Source organism: Trichosurus vulpecula, chromosome 4 (assembly GCF_011100635.1).
Source record: "Trichosurus vulpecula isolate mTriVul1 chromosome 4, mTriVul1.pri, whole genome shotgun sequence".
NCBI lineage: Eukaryota > Metazoa > Chordata > Mammalia > Diprotodontia > Phalangeridae > Trichosurus > Trichosurus vulpecula.
Window position 1 is genome coordinate 404,834,145 of NC_050576.1, and position 23,208 is coordinate 404,857,352.

Here is a 23,208-nt window from a genome sequence, read left to right on the forward strand (position 1 = left end):
ATATTCCTTTTTATCCCCATTCAGTTTTCTCCAGAGGTCTATCATATGTGCCTTTTCTAAAATTCTGTTTACCTCCTTAACTTTTTTCTTATTTATTTTGAGGTTAGATTTATCAAGTTCAGAAAGGGGGAGGTTGAGGTCTCCCAATATTATAGTTTTGCTGTCTATTTCTTCCTGTAACTCCCTTAACCTCTCCTCTAAGAATTTATATGCCTTACCACTTGGTGCATATATGTTTAGCAATGATATTGCTTCATTGTTTATGGTGCCTTTTAGCAGGATATAATGTCCTTCCTTATCTCTTCTAATTAGATCTATCTTTACTTTTGCTTTGTCTGAGATCAGGATTGCTACACCTGCTTTTTTTACTTTAGCTGAGGCACAATATATTTTACTCCAGCCTTTTACCTTAACCCTATGTGTATCCCCCTGTTTCAGATGTGTTTCTTGTAAACAGCATATTGTAGGATTATGGTTTTTAATCCATTCTGCTATCTGCTTCTGTTTTGTGAGAATGTTCATCCCCTGCACGTTCAGGGTTATGATTTCTATCTGTGTCTTTTTCTCCATCCTAATTCCCCCTGTTTATGCTTTTATTTCTCCCTTTCCCCTTCTCCTCCCCAACAAAGTTTTGCTTTTGACCGCCGCTTTCCTCAGTTAACCCTCCCTCTTTATTCCCCTCCCTTATCTAACCGTTACCCACTTGCTACTTCTCCTCTTCCTTCTGCCCTCCCCCCTCCCTTTTTCCCCCCTTTCCCTCCCACTTCCCGTAGGACAAGATAGATTTCTAAACTTATCAGAGTATGTTATTCCCTTCTTGAACTAGATCAGATGACAGTAAAGCTCAAATAGTGCTCTTCTCCCTCCCTTCTTTCCCTCTACTATAATATGTTTTTTTGCCACTTCCTTTGGTGTAATTTACCCTTTTCTACAACCTTCTTACCACTTCCCTCATAGCCCTCCCTTTATATCTCTTATTTATATTTTATATCTTTACATCAGTTAATTTATACAGGCATTCACAACCTATGTATATCCCTTTCATTTGTCACAATAGTTGTACCATTCATAAGAATGACTTATATATGTATATGTATATATATATACATAAAAAACATACATAAGATGATATAATCCCACATAAAGATGTAAACAACCTAAGCTTATTGGTTAATGAAGTTTGTGGGGTTTTTCCCCCGGTTACCTTTTTATGTCTCTCTTGAGGTTTGTATTTGGAGATCAAATTTTCCATTGAGTTCTGGCCTTTTCATCAGGAAGGTCTGGAATTCCCTTATTTCATTGAATGTCCATCGCCTTGCCTGGAAAATTATGCTTAGTTTTGCTGGGTAGTTGATCCTTGGTTGTAGTCCCAACTCCTTTGCCCTTCGGAATATCATATTCCAATTTCTCCTGTCTTTTAATGTGGAAGCTGAGAGATCCTGCGTGATCCTGACTGTAGTTCCACGATATTTGAATTGCTTCTTTTTGGCTGCTTGCAGTATTTTCTCCTTAAGTTTATAGCTCTGAAATTTGGCTATAATATTTCTTGGTGTTTTCAGTTTGGGATCTCTTTCAGGGGGTGATCGGTGAATTCTTTCAATGACTATTTTGCCCTCTGGTTCTAGGACCTCTGGGCAGTTGTCTTTGATAATTTCTTCGAAGATACTGTCAAGGCTCCTTTTTTCATCGTGGATTTCCGGTAGACCAATAACTCTCAAATTGTCTCTCCTGGATCTATTTTCCAGGTCAGTTGTTTTGCCAATCAGATATTTCACATTTTTTCTATTTTTTCATTCTTTACATTTTGTTTTATTACTTCTTGATGCCTCATAGATTCATTAGCTTCCACTTGCTCAAGTCTAATTTTAAATGAGTTAGTGTTTACATTTTGCTTTTGAGCCTCCATTTTCAATTGGTTGATTTCACCTCTCAGGGTGTCCTTTTCTCTCTCTAGATTCTGAATCTCCATAGCCATTTCGCCAATCTTATTCTTTAGGGACTTGATTTCGTCAGTGGATTTTTTCTCCCTTTTTTCCATTTTTTCCATATTTTCTTTTAGCTCCCTAATTTGGTTTTTAAAATCCTCTTTTAGCTCCTCCAGCAGTGCTTTTTGGGCTGGAGACCAGATCATATTAGCTTTTGAGGTATCTGATGTATCTACCGTGTCATTGCTATCTTCTTCTAAGTCGATATTTTGATCCTGCCTGTCTCCATAAAAAGAATCTATTGTCCTCGGTTTTTTTGTGTTCTTCTTCATGTTGGATTGCCTTTTGCTGGCGTTAGAACGAATTTCTATCTGTGAGTCTCAGGGCTTTCTGTCCCAGCTTTCTTATTCTGGGGGTTGTGAGTCTAAAATTATAACCTTCAGTTTCCTGAGGTGTGGGGGAGGGGTCTGGCTCCCTGGCGTCTCACTCCCTATGGGTGCTCTCCAGCACTTGCTTTTCAGCAATGGTCTCAGCTGTTTGTTGTTTGAGCTGATGACTGGCGCTTCCCCTGGGGGAGCAAGGTTTCGTCTGGGCTCCTGGCTTGGCCCCCTGCCGACTCTTCCCCTCTGGGACTAATGAGCTTCTAGTATTTGTCCTGTGAAGCCCCGCTACTCTCTCCTCTGTTTCAGTTTTTTTTTTTTTTTTTCCCGAGGAATTCTCTGGGTGAGGGGGGGAGGGGTTAGAGCCGCTTACCTAGCCATTGAGTCTTCCGGAAGTTCAAGAGGCCGAGATCCTGGGTTTTGCAAGCGTCAGAACTGGGTGTTTTCGCGGCTGGTGGCGTTGCGCTGCCTCTCGTCGCTCCCAGAGACTGCCGTCCTGTGTTGGGAGTCCTGGGGATCTCTGCCGGTTTCGGGCGCCCAGCTTTCTCCCAGCTCGTCTCCCACGTGGATTTCCCGGCCGGCCGCTTCCGCCTTGGTCTGGAGCAGCTCCGCACCGAGCACTCTCCGCGCCTGCAGGTTCGTTCCTCTGGCCTTTCAGACTCTCCCGGCTCGGAAATTTGCCCCACGCAGACTGCTCGCGGTTTCTGACTCTCTCAAATCTGCTCAAATTCACTTTTTTATGGGAATCTGACAGACCTTGTGAGAGAGCTCTGGTAAGAGGCTGTCTTCATGCGGCCATCTTGGCTCCGCCCCCTCCCAATTGCCAAGAATGACCAATTTTAAAGAAAACTGATTTAAAAAAATGGAATTGGAGGGAGGGGAAAAATTTAGAATTCAAAATTTTATGGAAATAAATGTTGAAAACTAAAAACAAATAAATAAAATTTAAAAAATAAAGGGCTCATCGATGTGTACACACACACACGCACACACACACACGAGAAGACAGCACTCTTGCTTCAATTATGTTCTTTTCCCTCTAACCTTGTTTCTTGATCTTATCTGAGTTTCTTAGAACTGCAAAGAAGCATTATCTTTCTGAAAATGCTTTCCTTGGCACATGTAAGTCTAAAAGTGAGCATAAAATTGGCCTTAGAATGGCTAATCACATAAAAAATGTCATTTATCGTAACTCATGTCAGGACAAGTATTATTATCATTAGAAATAAGCATTTTTAAAGGGGATTGTTTCAAAGGATAAATTGATATCCTTTAAGTTAAGGATCTGTCAGTGTGGAAACTCCGTCTGCTGAAGCAGATTTTCTTTTTATCATTTAATAGATTAGTTTGTCTGATTCTTTGTGACTCCCTTTGGGGTTTCCTTGGCACAGATATTAAAGTGGTTTGCCATTTCCTTTTCCAGCTCATATTTATAGATGAGGAACTGAGGCAAACAGGATTAAGTGACTTGCCCAAGGTCACACAGTGTCTAAGCCCAGATTTGAACTTTGGTTCCCCTGACCCTATGGCCAGCACTTTATTCACTATGCTACCCAGCTGCCCTTAGAAGCAGACTTTAGCACCTGTAATTTAGTAGCTCAGTCTTAACGAGTTGCCTGAAGCTCAGATAGGTAGAGACGGATGGTTTGTGTGTGGTTATTTGGAGTTAAGTGTCAGAGTCAACATTTGAATTTGATAACATCTAGCACTCTCTTCTGTGCTAGGCTACTGCTCCAAATTGAAACTCAAACTCTTTTAAATTAGAGATAAATTAAATTCAAGTAATTTATTTGCTTGGTTTTACAGATTTAAGCATTTTAATATAAAGGATTTGGTAAAATGTCATGGGTAACTGCTTTGTGGTATAATTAGGCAACAAACTAATTTTTTGTTTTTGCTTTATTTAATGAAGTTAAAGTCAAAACAAAAATAGAAAGAAAGAAAGAGCCAGGGCATTAGGAGAGTTTATGTTTTTCTATGAAAAACTAGTTTGTTTTTCTTCAATACAGATGATCACCTTTTAAATGCAGTGGCTATCAATGTATGTATGTGTACATATAAAAGTACATATAATTTCGATCAACATGTCTTGCAATGTTTTACTCTATTATTTTAATCGCTTGACTTAAACACATTTCTTTTTATGCTTTGTTTAACAATGCTCAGCTAACCAAAGAAATGGCTAGTATCTAGGGGTTTTTATAAATTATTACTTTAAAATACCAGTATTTTCTCACATGTACAAATGTGCAAAAGAACTATTACACTTTAATCCTCAAAGTGTAAATTTACTTATATGCTTTAGAAATTTTTATTCTATTATACAGCAACAGAGACCTTTTTTAAATTTATTTTTCCTGTTGTTGTTGAGTTCTTTTCCAGTAACTTCTGACTCCTTAAGACCCAGTTTGGGGTTTCCTTGGCAAGGATATTGGAGTCGTTTGCCATTTCCTTCTCTTTCTCAATTTACAGGTGAGGAACTGAGGCAAAGAGGGTTAAGTGACTTGCCCAGGGTCACATAATGTAGCCATAATGGCTTTTGTTTTCTTTGAATGGCTCAGCTTGCCTCATTGAGCCTCTGGACACTGTGGCTTGCTCTTCCGGGGCTTTATTTATTATTTATAGCTCTATTTATTCCATTAAATAAATGTTTTGATTCTTCTGCCTTCTACTTTGAGAGTTTCTTCTATCCGGCGATTCCGAACCTTTCAGACATGTTTATGATCCTCTTTGAGATTATAAACTCGGTCCTCCTGATACACATAGCTAGTAAATTTCTGAGGTAAGATTTGAATTCATGAAGAGGAGTCTTCCTGATTCCAGTCCTTGCACTCTGTCCACTATACCAACTAGCTGCCTCTTATTTTTCCTGAACAGAGTCAAGTCTCAAAAGATTTATTTTTTCTTTACTTATTTTTACATTTTAGGAGAAACAACCAAATTATTAGAAGGAAAGCTTACAAAATGGAATTCATTCAAAAACAAAACACTACCAAGGCCTATTGAATGACTGTGCCATGAGCCTAGTTTCACATCTCCAAGATTTACAATTAATGCAAGGAAAACCTATGTTTAGAATGATGACCTCAAGTAGTAAAAGAGTTGTATTCCTCTAAGAAAAAGTAGATGAGTATCATTTAGAGAGATTTTTCAGTAAAAGTTTGACCTAGTAGTTTATAAATAGCTGAATACACAAAATTCAGCACAGCCACACCTCTCTCTATTTCCAAAGCATGCCAATTATTCAAGGATTTACTATAGTCTAACAAGATAACTAGCTTTGAGAAAGGTGCTGGAATATAGTGAATTAGATTATACATTATGAACACAGCATATATGTGTGTGTGTATATATGTGTATATATACATACATATGTATACACACACACACACACACACATACACACAAGAAAGATGAAAGCTGGAGGAGGTATAGTAGAAATAATATCAGACTTGGAATCAGAAGAGATTTTATCCAAAGTCTACTGATACCTACTAACAACATAATTGGGGCAAGTAATATAACATCTCTGAGCTGCAATTAATTCATTTGTAAAATTCAGGATAACAATAGCAATGGAGAGGCAATATTGGGTAGAGGGTAGAGATTTTACCTCCAGTCAGGAAGACCTGAATTAATGCCTGTCTTTGATACATGCTAGCTGTATGATCCTAGACAATTTCCTTAACTTCTCAGATTCTCAGGTAATTCTCCAAGACTATAAATTGCAGAATAGTTACTAGTCTGAAGTGAAAGAGGAAGATTCTGTACTGAAAACTCCTTATACTGATGAAATAAATATAATTTTTAAAAGTTTCAAAAGGCCATTGTGAGGATAAGATGTGTTTGGAAATCATAAAGTACTTTATTAATGTTTTCATTTTCCTTAAGATTCTTGAACACACTGTAGGCACAGGTATTATGCAACCATCCTTATTGTGGATGAAAAAAGATCTGGAGGTGTTTAAGTGGACCTTAGAACTTCAATGTGATTCCCAATAAGATCGGGGGTGAAACAAGGATGTCCATTATCATCCATATTATTCAATTGGGTACTAGAAATGTTAGCTTTATCAATATGAGAAGAAAAAGAAATTGAAGGAATTAGAATGGGCAAAGAAGAAGCTAAGTTGTCACTCTTGGCAGATGATATGATGATTTACTTAGAGAATCCTACAGAATCAACTAAAAAAACTACTTGAAATAATAAATAACTTTAGCAAAGTTGCAGGATATAAAATAAACCCACATAAACCGTCAGCATTCCTATATATTACTAACAAAGCCCAACAGCAAGAGATAGAAAGAGTAATTCCATTCAACGTTATCACAGACAGTATAAAATATTGGGAGTCTATCTGCCAAGACAAAGCCAGGACCTATATGAACACAATTACAAAATACTTTTCACACAAATGCAGTCAGATCTAAATAAATGGAAAAACATCAATTGCTAGTGGTTAGGCTGAGCTAATATACTAAAAATGACCAATTTTACCTAAATTAATTTACTTATTCAGTGCCATACCAAGGAAACTACCAAAACTTATTTTACAGAGCTGGATAAAATAATAACAAAATTCCTCTGGAAGAACAACAGTTGCAGAGTATCAAGAGAATTAACGAAAAGAAATGCTAGGGAAAGTGGCCTAGCCATACCAGATATTGAACTGTATTATAAAGCAGCAGTCATTAAAAGTACTTGGTACTGGCTAAGAAACAGAGTGGTGGATCAGTGGAATAGGTTAGATACACAAGATGCAGCAGTCAATGATTATAGTAAATTACTGTTTGATAAACCTAAAGAATCCAGCTTCTGGGCTAAGAATTAACTATTTCACAAAAACTTCTGGGAAAATTGGAAAATGGTATGGCAGAAACTGGGCATAGACCCATATCTTACACCATATACTAAAATAAAGCCAAAGTGGGTTCAGGATTTAGGAATAAAGGCTAATACTAATAAGCAATTTGGGAGAGCAAAGAATATTTTACCTATCAAATTAATGGGTAAGGGAAGAATCTATGACATAACAAGAGATAGAGAGCATTACAAAATGTAAAATGGATAATTTTGATTATGTTAAGTTGAAAAGTTTTTGTACAAACAAAGCGAATGCAACAAAGATTAGGAGGGAAGCAGAAAATTAGGAAAGAATCTTTACAACCAGTGTCTCTGATAAAGGCCTCATATCTAAAATATACAGGGACAGAGTCAAATTTATAGGAATACAAGTCATTTCCAATTGAGAAATGGTCAAAGTATATGAACAGGCAGTGTTCAGAAGAAGAAATTAAAGATATGTATGGTCATATGAAAAAATGCTCTAAATCATTACTGATGCAAGAAATGCAAATCAAAACAATTCTTAGGTACCACATATCTCCTGTCAGATTGGCTAACATGACAAAAGAGGGAGAGTGATAAATGCTGGAGAGAATGTGGGAAAATTGGAACACTGTTACATTGTTGGTGGAGTTGTAAATGGATCCAGCCATTCTGGAGAGCAATTTGGAACTATGCCCAAAGGGCTACAAACATGTGCATACCCTTTGATCCAGCAATGCCACTCCTAGGGCTATATCCCAAAGAGCTCACACAAGTGGGAAAGGGACAAGTATATACAAAAATATTTATATCAGCTCTTTTTGTGGTAGCAAAGAATTGGAAATTAAGTGGATGCCCATCAATTGGGGAATGGCTAAATAAATTGTAATATATGAATGCAATGGAATACTATTGTGCTATAAGAAATGAGGAGCAGATGGACTTCATTATAACCTGGAAAGACTCATATGAACTGATGCTGAGTGAAGGGAGCAGAACCAGTAGAACATTATACATGATTACAGACACAGTGTCTATAAGGACTAACTCTGATGGACTTGAGTCCTCTCACCAATGCAAGGTTAAAAGACAGCTCCAAAAGACTCATGATGGAAAAAGCTATGCACATCCAGAATTATGGAGTGTGAATGCAGATTGAGGCAAACTGTTTGTTCTCTTTTTTTCCTTCTTTTCTGGTTTTGTTTCTTCTTTCTCATGATTCATTCCATTGGTTATAATTCTTCTTTACAACTAGACTATTATGTAAATAATTGCAATGTGAAGGTATATGTAGAACCTCTGTCTAATTACGTGCCATCTTGGGGGGCAGGGGGGAGGAGTGGGAGGGAGAGAAAATTTGGAACTCAAAAACTTTTGGAACTGAGTGTTGTAAACTAAAATTAAAAATTAATTTATACAAAAATTCTCCTTTTAGGTAAGCCCCCTCCCAAAAATCTTCCCCCCACAAGTTTAATAGCTTATAAATACTACTCTTTCTTCCCACTCTTTGAAGAAGTGGGGGACTATGGGTGTAAAATAGTGTATATTTGGTCAGATACAATATGTCTTTTGGTTTTGCCAAATAGCTTTTCTTCCTTTTCATTTAAAATCTTTGTCATTATATATTCCATATCATATTGCTTGCTGTCTCAGGGAGGAGGAGGAGGGAGAGAATTTGGAATTTAAAATTTTAAAAAATGAATTCTAAAAATTATTTTTACATATAATTGGGGGAAATAAAGCATTATTAAAATAATTTTAAGAAGAACTTCAATGTGAGTCAACAGTATAATATGGCAAACTAAGAATGCAAATGCAACCTTAGACTACATTAGAAGAGCTTCTAGGATGTGATATCTTTGCTGTACTCTGCCCAATTCAGATCACATCTGGAATGTTGTATTTAGTTTTTGTCATGACAAACTGGGAAAGACAATGATAAGCTAGAGAACATCCAGAGGAGTACAATCAGGATGTTTAAGAAACCTGGGTTCATTCCATGTAAGGATTACTTGTAGGAACAGGAGATTTATAGCCTGGAAAATGACATAAAATTTGCATGGGCTATTTAAACTATATTCAAATATTTAAAGGGCTGTAATGTGGGAAAGGATCCAAATTGTTCAACTTGCCCCACAGGGCAGAACTAGGAACAATGTGGAAAGGCTATGGAGAGGCAGAATAAGGTGATACATCAGGAAAAAAAAATCCCTCATGAAAGCTATTCAAAAGTAGAATGGCTTGAACCAGCAGGTAGTATGTTACAACTAACTGGAGATCTTCAAGCAAAGGCTGGGTAACTATTTATTAGGTATGTTGTAGGGTTTTGTTTGTTTGTTTTATTATCCAGGTATTAGTCGGATCAGATGATCTTTAAGACCCTTTCCATCTCTGAAACTGTGTTTATGTGAGTTACTACAGAAGGGATGGGAGGTTCAAAATTATCCAAATGTTGCTGAACAGATTTACATCCTAAATCACTGGCATCTATTTCATAAATGAGCAAATAAATTAAAATATGGAAAATATACATTGGACAGGAAAATAATAAATGGATCTAGTAAAAGAATGGAACTGTCCCCAAAGCACACCATTATGAATTCACTTTCGTTCTAAAAACAAACCCAAACCAACACTCCAAACAATCAAGATATTCAATAAATGCAGGCCCAAGTATTACATGATATCCTTAATCAGAAAAATCGTTATGGGGTTAATTTTGGCAAATCATATAAAAGCTGCAAAAGCTTTAGTTTCATCAAAGATCATAGGATAAGGGGAAGAATGGTGCAGTAGACGGCGGCAAGGCTTACAGTCAAGAAGGTCTGGGTTCAAGTTCTTTCTCTGATACATAATTATGTATGACCTCACATAAGGACGTATATGACCTTAACCTCAAGTCACAACTACTTAGTGTCTAGGACTGGCAATTGGTAACTCTTCTGGGATATACTCTTAGTAACTCTCTCTCTCTCTCTCTCCCTCTCCCTCTCTCTCTCTCTCTCTCTCTCCCTCTCTCTCTCTCTCCTCTTAGATCAATGATTCTGAGATAAGAAATTCTAGGACTTAATTAAAAAACTGAAAAAAAAACATAAAGATGTAAGGAATCTGCTATCAAAAAGAGTAGGGTCAATGCAGAAGGGTAAATGCTTTTAACAACTAGAAGCAGATGAAGGATGATGAAGTATTTATATTCTAATGGGAGAGAAAGAATAAGTGCCCCTTCGAACTCCAGTGCCTTCCATTGAGACAGAGGACAAGGGAGCAGTTTTGTTCTATTTTAATCATCTTGGGAGACAAAAAAGGGAAGGAAAATGTAAGGCAATAGGAAAGCCAAAGGAAGGAAGGGTGGAATTTAATCGGGATACACAAGGAGCTATAGAGACAGTTCTCACTTTATATAAGCAGACCTTTCTGCAGAACTCTAAGTAAAGAGATGCTTTTACATAGTGTGAATTTGCCAGAGGGGAGAGGAGAGGCAAGCAGGAAGGAGTGAGCATTCAATAGCTCAAAGACACATAGGGGCTGGAGACAAAGTGAGAGCAGTAGGAGGAACACACAGGGGTGGGGGCAGTCACAGGTATTCCAGAACTAAATGGAAGACAGACAAGCTGGAGGTGGACAGGCAGGCAGGTATATGGAGTGGGGGCAAAGTTCTCTCTAGGTGACAGAGGTCTCAATCTAAGCCCAGATCTGTGGTGGTGGTGGCACTAGTAGTCTCTCTATGCTCTTCTTCTTTCACTTGGAGGTTTTTTTTTGTTAGTGAGGGTGAGAGGCCACAGGGGGAGAGAGAGAGAAAGAAAGAGAGAGAGACAGAGACAGAGAGAGACAGAGAGAGAGAGAGACAGAGAGAGACAGAGAGAGACAGAGAGACAGAGAGAGAAAGCAGAGCACTCTAAGGTAAAGCTAGCATATGCAGTTTTTTTGGAATGTATATTTCCTTCAGAATTATTTACCTAAAGTCAAATTTGTGTAATGCAAATTTATATAAAGAAAAGACTGTCCATATGAAGGACTATATATAGAAGAAGGGGTGGGAGGGATGAGATGCATGTGAATCTAACTTTTATCTGCACCAGACAAAGGAGTATTGAAAACACAAATAATGAATTTGGTGTAGAAATGCATGTGAGGACAAGGTAGGAGGGATCAAGAGAGAGGGCAAATTCAGGAAGGGTTTAATCATAATCTAAAGAAACTCCATCTTTGGAAGGCAGAGCATGAAGGAGACAGGGAGGGAATAAAGGGAAAAGCATGAAGAATAACGCACCATAGGTAGAGTTATGAATTATTCCAACTTTTTTGTGAAATAATTTTGAATTATGCCAAGAAATGAATAAAATCTTCATAACTTTTTATCTAGAGGTACTATTGCTAGATCCCTAGCCTAAGAGTGCCAAAGATAGAAAGTTCTCATATACACCAAACTATTCATAACTACACTTTTTAGTGTAGTTTCAAGGAACTAGAAACAAAATAGATGTACATCAACTGGTAAATGGCTAAACAAATTATAGTAGATAAAGTAACTGGAATATTACAGTGGTATAAGAAACAACATAAACAATATGGAGAAGTATGAAGAGACTTATATGAACTTAGGAAAAAGTGAAATAAGCAGAACCAAGGAAGACACAGACACAGACACAGACACAGACACACACACACACACACACACTCTGCAATAATGTAAATACAAAAAACAAAAACTAAATATTTTGGCTAATAGTCTTTCAGAAAGGTTTTGACAATGACTCTTTGGCTGCCTTGAAAGGGCATATATGTTGCTTTAGACACTTGGAGCTCTGCTTCTTCTCAAGAAGGGAAGAAAAGATCAAGATCAGGATAAGGGGGCAGGGTTTTCCTCCTGAAGCAGATGTTTTAAGGCTCTCTTTGTAGAAAGAGAAGCGGAAGGCCAGAGAGTTCTTTCCTTGACATAGTGAAGAGTTGAATGGCAGTGGTAGCTGGTGGGTGGCACCCTATAGCTGCATTTCCCTTCATCAAAGCCAAGCATCCATTAGACACTATACCAGCTCTATGTAGTAGCATATCATTTATACTCTCAGAATTTTAGTTTCTGTATCTCTTAAATGTGGATATTAATACTAGTGCTAACTACTTAACACATTTGTTAGGAGATAAGTGTTTTGTGAATCTTAAAAGTACAGTAGATTGCATTATTGTTGCTGTGGTTGTGGTTGTGGTTGTTATTTGGAGGCCTTACTCTTCAGCAGCTAAGTTATGTCACCTCTGAAATCAACTCAGATTATTGGAGGTCCAATAATTTCTCATCCTTCAGTCTTAATATGGTTTTGGCATCCCCCTACCCCCGCACTTTTTAATCACTGTTAGCAAATGTCCATTAAATTGAATGAATTTTTCTGCAGGAAAAATTATCAAGCTCTGTGCAGCCTTGAGGAATGAGAATCACAGTGAATACATTAGAGAAAGTGGGTGGGAAAATGAACACATTTTAATCACTGTAGGTGGAAAAAGCAAATGCATTAATTTTTAGTATGAGTGCATAAGGAAGAATATGCTATGTCACCTTGCTGCGGCATTGGTAATGATTTTCAGACTGCTGGGATTTCTTATAAGCTTGTCCAGAATGCTGACAATCTGTTCAAACTTGGGTCTGTTGTTTCTGTCCTTCTGCCAGCAGTCCAGCATCAGCTGATACAAGGCAGCTGGGCAGTCCATGGGAGGTGGCAGTCGGTAGCCTTCGTCCACAGCTTTAATTACCTGTGTAAGAGAGCAAAGTTTTACAAAACAGAAAGGGCAATTAAACTTATTTTACTCCATCCCTGCAGCAGAGTACATTAACATGGAGAGTTTAATTTTAAACAAAATGTTCCCATTCTCTAATTGCTTGCAAGAGTAACTCCTCCAGCTTATCAATAAAGTAAATGATGCAGCAAATTAGAGTTAGGAAAAGCTACATTAATGGAAGGTTACTCTACATCCAAAGAGCTTATCCAACTGGATAGACTTGATGAAATTCAAAACAAAAGAAATAGTAAGGGAAATGGATAACCTGCTAATGAAGTCTTAGACAATCTACAGTTAGGCAGACAAAATATGAAAAATGTAGTTAGAAGTCAGTTATAGTCTGATGTCATAGAAATGAGGAATATTGGATTTAGAGTTGGAATTACAGCTCTGCTACTTACTCCTTTGTGACCTTGGGAAAGTCACTAAAATTTTCTAGTTACTTTTCCTCACCTATAAAATGAAGGAATTGGACTAAATGACCTAAGTTTTGATTATTATCCAGACTCAGGTATACCATGGGTAAAAGCATATGCTCCCAAACATAGCAATTTCATTCAGGAGTCTGAATTCAAATCCAGCCTTGGATAGTTGCTAGTTGAGTGACCCTAGGCAAGTTATTTTTTTTTCTTCTCTTTAAATTAATTAATTTATTTTTAGTTTTCAACATTGACTTCCACAAGATTTTGAGTTACAAATTTTCTCTGATCTCTCCCATCACTCCCACCCCAAGATAGCATGTATTCTGACTGCCCCTTTTCCCAGTCTGCCCTTCCTTCTATCACCTCACTCCCTCCACCATCACCTTTTGTCTTACTTTCTTGTAAGGCAAGATAGATTTCTACACCCCATTGCCTGTATATCTTATTTCCTAGTTGCATATAAAAACAGTTTTTAACATTTGTTTTTAGAACTTTGAGTTCCAAATTCTCTCCCTTCCTTCCTCCCCACCTACCCTCCTTGAGAAGGCAAGCAATCCAATATAGGTTATACACGGATCATTATGTAAAACACTTCCAGAAGAGTCATGTTGTGAAAGACTAACTATATTTCCCTCCATCTTATCCCATCTCCCATTTATTCAATTTTCTCCTTTGACCTTGTCCCTTTTCAAATGTGTTTGCTTCTGACTACCCCTCCCTCAATCTGTCCTCCCACCTATCATCCCTCCCTCCCACCTATCATCCCCTTCCCCCCTACTTTCCTGTAGGGTAAGACACCCAACTGAGTCTGTATCTTATTCCCTCCTTAAGGCAAATCTGATGAGAATAAGGTTTACTCATTCCCTTTCAGCTACCCCCTCTTCATTTCCATTATAACATATCTTTCTTGCCTCTTTTACGTGAGGTAATTTATCCCATTCTATCTCTCCCTTTCTCCTTCTTCCAATATGTTCCTTTCAAACACCTTAATTTTAGTTTTTAGATATCATCACTTCATATTCAACTCACCCTGTGCCCTCTGTCTACATATATGTACATTCCCTTCAGCTATCCTAATACTAAGAAAGGTCTCATGAGTTATAAATATCATCTTTCCATGTAGGAATGTAAACAGTTCAACTTTAATAAGTCCCTTATGGTTTCTCTTTCCTGTTTACCTTTTCTTGATTCTATTCAGTCTTGTATTTGAAAGTCAAATTTTCTATTCAGCTCTGGTCTTTTCATCAAGAATGCTTGAAAGTCCTCTATTTCATTGAAAATCTGTATTTTTCCCTGAAGTATTATACTCAGTTTTGCTGGGTAGCTGATTTTTGGTTTTAATCCTAGATTCTTTGACCTCTGGAATATCATATTCCAAGCCCATAGAAGCTGCTAGATCTTGTGTTATTCTGATTGTGTCTCCCACAATACTCTAATTGTTTCTTTCTAGCTGCTTACGATATTTTCTCCTTGACCTTGGGAATTCTGGAATTTGGCTACAATATTCTGAGTAGTTTTCCTTTTGGGTTTTTTTTCAAGAGGTGATGGGTGGATTCTTTCAATTTCTATTTTACCCTCTGGTTCTAGAATATCAGGGAAGTTTTCCTTGATAATTTCTTGGAAGATGATGTCTAGGCTCTTTTTTGATCATGGTTTTCAGGTAGTCATAATTTTTAAATTATCTCTCCTCAATCTATTCTCCAGGTCAGTGGTTTTTCCAATTAGATATTTCACATTGCCTTCTATTTTTTATTCTTTTGATTCTGTTTTATAATTTCTTGATATCTCATAAAGTCATTAGCTTCCATTTGCTCCATTTTAATTTTTAAGGAATGATTTTCTTCAGTGAGCTTTTGCACCTCCTTTTCCATTTGGCCAATTCTGTTTTTTAAGGCATTCTTCTCCTCATTGGCTTTTGAACATCTTTTTTCCATTTGGGTTAGTCTATTTTTAAGCTGTTATTTTCTTCTGTATTTTGGGGGATTTCCTTTAGCAAGCTGTTGACTCATTTTTCATGATTTTCTTGCACCACTCTCATTTCTCTTCCCAATTTTCCCTCTACTTCTCTTATTTGATTTTTAAATCCTTTTTGAGCTTGTCCATGGCCCGAGACCAATTCATATTCTTCTTGGAGGCTTTGAATGTAGGATTTTTGACTTTGCTGTCTTTTTCTGCCTGTTTGTTTTGATCTTCTTTGTCACGAGAGTAAGATTATATAATCTGAATTTGTTTTTATGTTATCTGTTCACTTTCCCAGCCAATTACTTGACTTTTGAGCTCTTTGTCAAGGTATGACTCTACTTCCATAATGGGGAATGCTCTGTCGCAAACTTCAGGGGTTTTGCTCAGCTGTTTTCTGAGCTACTTGTAGGCACCCGTAAATTTTCAGTTCTTCTGAGATAGTATGATCCAAATAGAGGTGTTTACTCTTTTATTGACCTGTGCTCTGGTCTGTGAGTGACCTCAAGCACTCTCTTCTGCCTTGGAACTGCTAGGAGGACTACCTCTCCACAGCCACCACAAGCTCTGGCACATGAGCGATCCTTCTCATCCCAGGACCGCCAAACAGGACTGCAACCCAGATTCAAGCAGGACAAAGCAAGAGAATTCTGCCTCAGTGCCAGCAAAGGGACCCCTGTGATTCTACTCTGATAAGCTGCTTGATTCCACCCACTGTCTGTGGGCTTACAGCACTGGAAGCAGCAGCTGCTTCCAGTTCCCTTTTCTCACCGAGGTCCAATAGAGTTTCCCCACTGACCTGCTAAGCTGTCTTTGGTGTGTGTGGGTGGAAAAGTCTGGAAACCACCTCACCTCAGTGATTTAGTGCCCTGAGGTCTGCTCCATCAGATCTGCTCTGGCCAGGTCTGTCCTGGGACTGCCCAGGCTGGGCTGCTATCTGCTCCCAGCACAGTGCATTAGACCCTTCCCAGAGACCATCCCAGTTGTCTTGGGCTGCAGCCTTGTTTCACTCTGTCATTTCCCGGGTTCTGTAGTTCTAGAATTCGTTTAGAGCCATTTTTTACAGGTATTTGGAAGGATTTGGGGGACAGCTCAAGCAACTCCTTGCTTTCACTCTATTATCTTTGCTCCTCCCCGCCCCCAGGCAAGTTTTTTAACCCTGTAGCCTCAGTTTTCTCTTTGGTGACATAATCTGGAGAAGGAATTGGCAAACTACTCCACTATCTTTACCAGGAAAACCCCAAATGGGATCATGAAAAGTTGGACATAACTGGAAAATGACTGAACAGCAACACAATCACATTCTAAAGCTGGAATGTATTTAAAAGTCTTCTTGCCTTTTAAGTTAAAAAGAATGTGTTGGTTATCTAGTCCAACAAAGATCAAAAGGAGAGTAAATGACAGAGCTAGAATTTGAACCTTGGTTCTTTGACTCTCAAATCAGTACTCTTTCCACTGAGGGCCTTCACCTACTGTGTTGGTAAACAAAATGGGCTCTTAGGACTCAGTTCAACCAAGTGCCCTTGAAGAGTTTTGGCCTTTGTTTCCTTGATTAGATTTGAGAGTCCTTGGTGGCCTCCTTGCCTCAGGGGAGGGCCTAGTTTACACATGAGTTTGAGTGATATGTTTGGGAATCAGAGGCTTTTAGATCACATGAGTTCAAGTCGCCTCTTTGTGACAATTCTAGGTCATGTGGGTGAGCTGCATGTGTGACTCACCCTTGACCCTGAAAAAAGATATAAAACCAGGGGTTGGCTTTCTATTCTTTGGAGCTCTTACCCACAGCCATGGTGGCACATGTGACTCTGGGCCAGCCCTTGTTATGAGCTCCTAGGCTGAACCTAGATGTTGGTAACTATGAATTGTATTTAGTCTGTCTGTCGATGTTTGTAATTTGTTTGTATTTGCTCCAAAGTTCAGGGTGTTGTCTTTTTCCCCTGAACTCAGTGAACGGTATTTGTATGCTGAATTAGAGTAAGCTTGTCAACCCCTTAACGTTGCTTTCCTTACCAAAGCAGATCAAAAGAACCTGGGCTTTTGCAGCGTGCTGGTAGCATTCTTGTTGTTGGGCTTGTGTTGGTCTTTCATCCCCACAACAGAGGCTAGCCAGATTGTTGAAACACCTACCAGAATGAGCTATGCAAGACTTTAATGATTCCATGCCACGTAACTATGTTTTGCTTCCTAGTGCTTCCCAAAAATGAAAACCTTCCACATAAAGATACCTGTGGTATTAAAGCATTATATTGCAAGTCATAATAAGATGAATGCAAAAGCTGTACGAATTAAGAGCAAGAAAAAGCACAATAATTGGCTTTTAGATTATACTTCAACTTGAGGATTACTTTGATACTAAATGAAATAACTGCCGTATTTCTTTATTTTGATATGCTGGGATTTTTCTGCAACGTAATTCAATCTTACTCATACGCTACAATACATCCACCTAAAAAGTAAAAAGAATCAGGTTTTCATGTTACATCAGCCACTAAAATACGGAGTGGTAAAATACCAGAGAAATAAAATAGCTTAAAATCTTGCTTTAAAAATTAAGTTGATTTAAATAGCATGGAGAGGAGTTGGAAAGAGAGGTATAGAGGCAAAAAAAAAAGACAAATCTGCATTTTATTATGCGTAACTGAAGAGGCATCACACTGGTTTAAGATAAGCTTGATGCAAGACTATCTTTATGTTGGAAAACAAAGTGGAAAATATGTTATACACCAACTACATACTAAATGCATCTCAAGCAAAAATGACAAAAGTATTAAGATGGTTTTGGAAACCTGAGCACACTTTTGATAGGTTAATATTTTTCCCCCTATCTAGAGCAAGGGTCCTTAACTTTGTGAGGTCATTGATCCCATTATTTTTTTTAATAACTGAATTTTAATATAATTAGTTACCTTTGCAACTTTATTATATTTTATGCACCACACATTATTTTGAAAAGGGGTGAATAGGTTTAACCAGACTGCCAAAGAGGTCTATGATACAAACAAAGGTTAATAACCCCTGATTGAAAGACTTTGCTTTATGGCTGACTCATGTGGAATATATTTAGGCTTAATATGTCAAGGGAAATAAAATTATAATTTTTTTTCATTTTACTTTGAGGAATACTATACTTCAGCAAACAAAAATGTTGGCATAGAGGTATTAAGACATGAGAATATTACTAATTCTGCACAGAAACAATTCCCTGGCAAAAATCTTTCAAACAAATCAAACTCTGTATTTCTGCCTGCTATCTATCAGCTGTCTCCATGGGTATTTATTTCATTAAAATCTTAGTACACATGCTTTCATTTTGTGCTTCATCTGTAAATTCTCATGGGTGAAAAACCCTCTCCAAATAATTTAACTAATACCTTTGCATAACCTGGAAGCATTTTCATTTCTTTCTGCTTCAGCGTCAAAAACAAGAAGCCACCTGGTTTTATTATGCTCTACTTCCTTGCACAGCCTGATTCTTTAGCTGAGCTCATAATTCAATCACTACAATATACTCACATCCTGATTGGACATCTCCCAGTATGGTCTCTCTCCATAGGACATCACCTCCCAGAGAACAATTCCGTAACTCCATACGTCGCTGGCTGATGTAAACTTGCGATATGCGATTGCTTCTGGAGATGTCCATCGAATTGGGATCTTTCCTCCCTTCAAAACAATTTTGAAATGCAGGAATCATATATCTATCTACATAATCTCATTTCCTTGGGAGGGAAATACACATAATTCCAAATGCCCAATGTAGTCCTTTCTTTTTTTTAAAGAAAATAGTGATTTACAAGAAAATAGTGATTTATAAGAAAAGGGAAGTTAAAATGTTTACAATGCAGTGTGAATACTTTATGATACAGGACACAAGATTTAAATAAGAATAATTGTTTTCTCTGATTTTACCATCAAGTGAGTGATTCAAAATAGTATTAAATTAATTTAAAGAAATAAAAATTTTACCTTTCTCTATTAATATAAATTCCTTAAAATCTTGCAAGATGTATATGTATGTATATACACATATGTATACTATATATGTATAAATTTATTTATTTGTAATTTTTCTAAGGGAATATCAGGTGATTCAAATAAACAAAACTCAGTCTCAGTCATTTAAAATAGTTATTAGATACTGCATGCTAATTTAGTTATATATCTCATCCTTGGATGCTTTCATGGAATTTTCTTTGCTTCATCCAAGTAATCTCATTTAAGGTCTAATTGCATAATACAGATACCAACCCAGAATGGAATAGTCAATTAATAAGTCAATCAACCACCAAGTATTTCTCAATCGGTCAACAAGCCTTTATTAAGCATTTACTATGAGCACTGTGCTGACTGCTGAAATACAAATGCAAAGTATGAATTAATTTCTACTTATAAGAAACTTATATTATGTTCTATCCAATACTGTGTTAGTGATCATGAAATATAAAAAGAAAGTCTTAGACACAGTCTACTTTTCAGGAGGTTAAGGGGTAAAGTGAGGAAGACTGACACGATAATACTATCTTGCAAGCCACTGTAGTAATTGAAGTAGGAGGTAATGAAAATCTTAAATATTTTTTTTTCAAAATCATCAAACTGGAGGAGCCAAGATGGCAGAGTAAGAAGTAAGTTGCTCTCACTCTCTCTTATTGACCTCTGAAAAACCAGAAAATATCCCCCCAAGAAAAACCCTGGAATAGCTAAGCCAGCAGAAAGATAGGGTGCAGCTAGTTGTCTTGTATCCCAGGAAACTTGGGGGATTAATGAGAAAGGTCTCTCTCACCCTGGGGGTGAGGGAGCAGCACAAGACGGGAGGCATCCCAACAAGCCAGTGGAAAGCCCAACTTCAGCAAACCAGAGGGAAATCCTGAGTCCCAGGGAGGTGGGGCAGGTCCCTGTAACAACGACGTTGCTAGCAGCTGCTAGGGAGGTGTGAAACCAACAACACCAGCACACAGGAGGGTTGCTAGCACAGGTTATTTGATCTGCTATTCTAAGGGAAGCAACATATTAAGGGGTTTACAATCTCACTTTAATTAAAGATATATATATATATATATATATATATATATATATATATATATATATATATAATTTACTTATTCAGGGGGAAAAGTCAGCACTCTGAACTTTAGAGAAAAGAGAAACAGAAATTACAAGCAGAAATTATATAAGCAGAGCAAATAATACAAATCAGCAGACAGGGCTAATAACCGTCTGTCCATAGCAGTACATACATAATTACCAGAGACAGAAGAACCAACATCTTGGTTTTCAAAGCATTGGGGCAGGGCCCCTTAACAGCTACTCAGAGTCTTATCTGTTCAAATTACACAAACACCCTTCCAGTGAGTGAGCCCCCCAAAGCAAAATGCTAACCTCAGTGTATATATACACTTCTTTAGGGTCAGAGGGCAACACAATCATGTGACTCAAAGTCATGTGACTTAGGCATTCTTGTTTCTTAAAGCAAGTCATCAAAGACTTTTGATTCAATCAAAGACTCTTCATTGAAACAAAGGCAAGATTCCATCAAAGACACTTAATTGCCTAAGTGCTGAGAAGCACTCCAAAAGAATAAAAAACAGTCAAAAGTCCCACCCTGCTTTCCACCACGTTAATGTGATACCAATCAGCAATTAAAGATCTTTTCTGGACAGGGAAAATCAAGGCACATATTCAGAAGAGGAAAACATTGTCAATATACCCACATCCAAAACCTCAAAGGGGAATATGAACTCGTCTCAAGGCCAAAAAGCCTTCTTGGAGTAGCCCGATAAGGATTTTAAAAGTCAAATAAGAGAAGTTGAAGAAAAATGAGGAAAAGCAATGAAACACATGGAAGAGAGAGTCAATAGCTTGGAAAAGGAAGGACAAAAATTGACAGTAGAAAACAAGCCCTTAAAAATACAATTGACCAAATGGGGAGAAAAGGTACGATGAAGAAAACAATCCTTAAAAAATACAATTTTCCAGGGGGTGGAGCCAAGATGGAGGCCTGAAAACAGGGACTTGCTTGAGCTCTCCCCCAAATCCTTTTAAACACTTGTAAGAAATGTCTCTAAACAAATTCTAGAGCTACAGAACCCATAAAATGACAGAGTAAAATAAGTCTCCAGCCCAAGATGGGCTTGATGATTACAGAGAAGGGTCTGTTGCACCATGTTGGGAGCGGAGCACAGCACAGCATGGGCCACACCAGGACAGAACAAGCTGGATTAGAGCAGGTGGAGCAGACCTCAGGGCACTGAATCACTGGTAGCTGTGGCAGTTTCCAGACTTTTCCACCCACATATGCCAAAGACAACTTCGCATGTCAGCAGGAAAAGTGTTGGACCTTGGTGAGAGAAGTGTGCAATCCAGCCCCATCCCTGGGGTGGCAGAGGTGGCAGCTTATTCTGGAGCTCCAGGCCCACAGACAGTGGGGGAATCAGGCAACTGATCAGAGTGAGACTACAGGTTTCTCTTTGCTGGTGCTAAGGCAGCATTCTCTTGCTTTGCTCTGCTTGGATCTGGGTCACATTCCTGGTTGGCAGTCACTGGGGGAGGAGGAAGGAGCACTGGTGTGACAGAGCTTGCAGTGACTGTGGAGAGTGAGTCCTCCTGGTAGTTACATGGCAGAAAGGAATGCCTGCACTTACCGACCAGAGCAGAGGCCAGGAGAGGAATATCATACCACATCAGAAAAGAAGTAGCTCTGAAAACAGCAATGTAAAACCTCTGAAGCTTGGGACAAAGCACTCTCTGCTCTGGAAGTAGTCAAACCCTGACAAAGAGCTCAAAGGTCAAGTAATTGGCTAGGAAAATGAGCACACAGTGTGAAATGACTCAGACTATAGAATCTTTCTTTGGTGACAAAGAAGATCAAAACACACAGCCAGAAGAAGTCCACAAAGTCAAAGAGCCTACATCAAAAGACTCCAAGAAAAAAATATGAATTGGTCAGAAGAGCTCAGAAAGGACTTGGAAAAGCAAGTAAGAGAAGTGGGGGAAAAATTGGGAAGAGAAATGAGAGTGATGCAAGAAAATCATGAAAAAAAGTCAACAGTTTGCTAAAAGAAACCCCCAAATTGAAGAAAATAACACCTTAAAAATAGATGAACCTAAATGGCAAAAGAGGTCCAAGAAGCCAACGAGGAGAAGAATGTCTTAAAAGACAAAATTAGCTAAATGGAAAAGGAGGTCCAAAAGACCACTGAAGAAAATATAGCCTTAAAAATTAGAATGGAGAAAGTGGAAGTTAGTGACTTTATGAGAAATCAAGACAATATATAACAGAACCAAAAGAATGAAAAAAAATTAAGGCAATGTGAAATATCTCATTGGAAAAACCACTGACCTGGAGAATACATCCATAAGAGACAATTTCAAAATTATTGGACTATCTGAAAGCCACGATCAAAAAAAGGTCATAGAAATCATCTTCCAAGAAATTATGAAGGAAACTGCCCTGATATTCTAGAACCAGAGGGAAAAATAGAAATTGAAAGAATACACTAATCATCTCTTGAAAAAGATTCCGAAAGGAAAACTCCAAAGAATATTGTAGCCAAATTCCAGAGTTCCCAGGTCAAGGAGAAAATATTGTAAAAAGCCAGAAAGAAACAATTTGAGTATTGTGGAAACACAATCAGGATAATACGAGATTTAGCAGCTTCTACATCAAGAGATTGAAGGCCTTGGAATATGATATTCCGGAAGTCAAAGGAGCTAGGATTGAAACCAAGAATCACTTACCCAGCAAAACTGAGTATAATATCCCAAGGCAAAATATAGACTTTCAATGAAATAGAGTACTTTCACGCACTCTTGATGAAAAGACCAGAGCTGAATAGAAAATCTGACTTTCCAATGCAAGAATCAAGAGAAGAATGAAAAGGTAAACAGGAAGGAGAAATCATAAGGGACTTACTAAAGTTGAACTGTTT

The 23,208-nt window shown here is 37.9% G+C and overlaps 1 protein-coding gene across 1 annotated transcript in view; it reads right to left on the minus strand.

Annotated features, from left to right (window-relative positions):
• EPHA3 (EPH receptor A3) overlaps window positions 1-23,208 on the minus strand; it is a 519,117-nt gene that overhangs the window by 32,642 nt on the left and 463,267 nt on the right. The window contains exons 14-15 of the mRNA XM_036757104.1: window positions 18,797-18,946; window positions 12,682-12,875 (exon numbers count right to left, since the gene is read on the minus strand). Coding sequence (XP_036612999.1) covers window positions 12,682-12,875; window positions 18,797-18,946 — 344 coding nt within the window. The remainder of the gene's footprint in view (window positions 1-12,681; window positions 12,876-18,796; window positions 18,947-23,208) is intronic.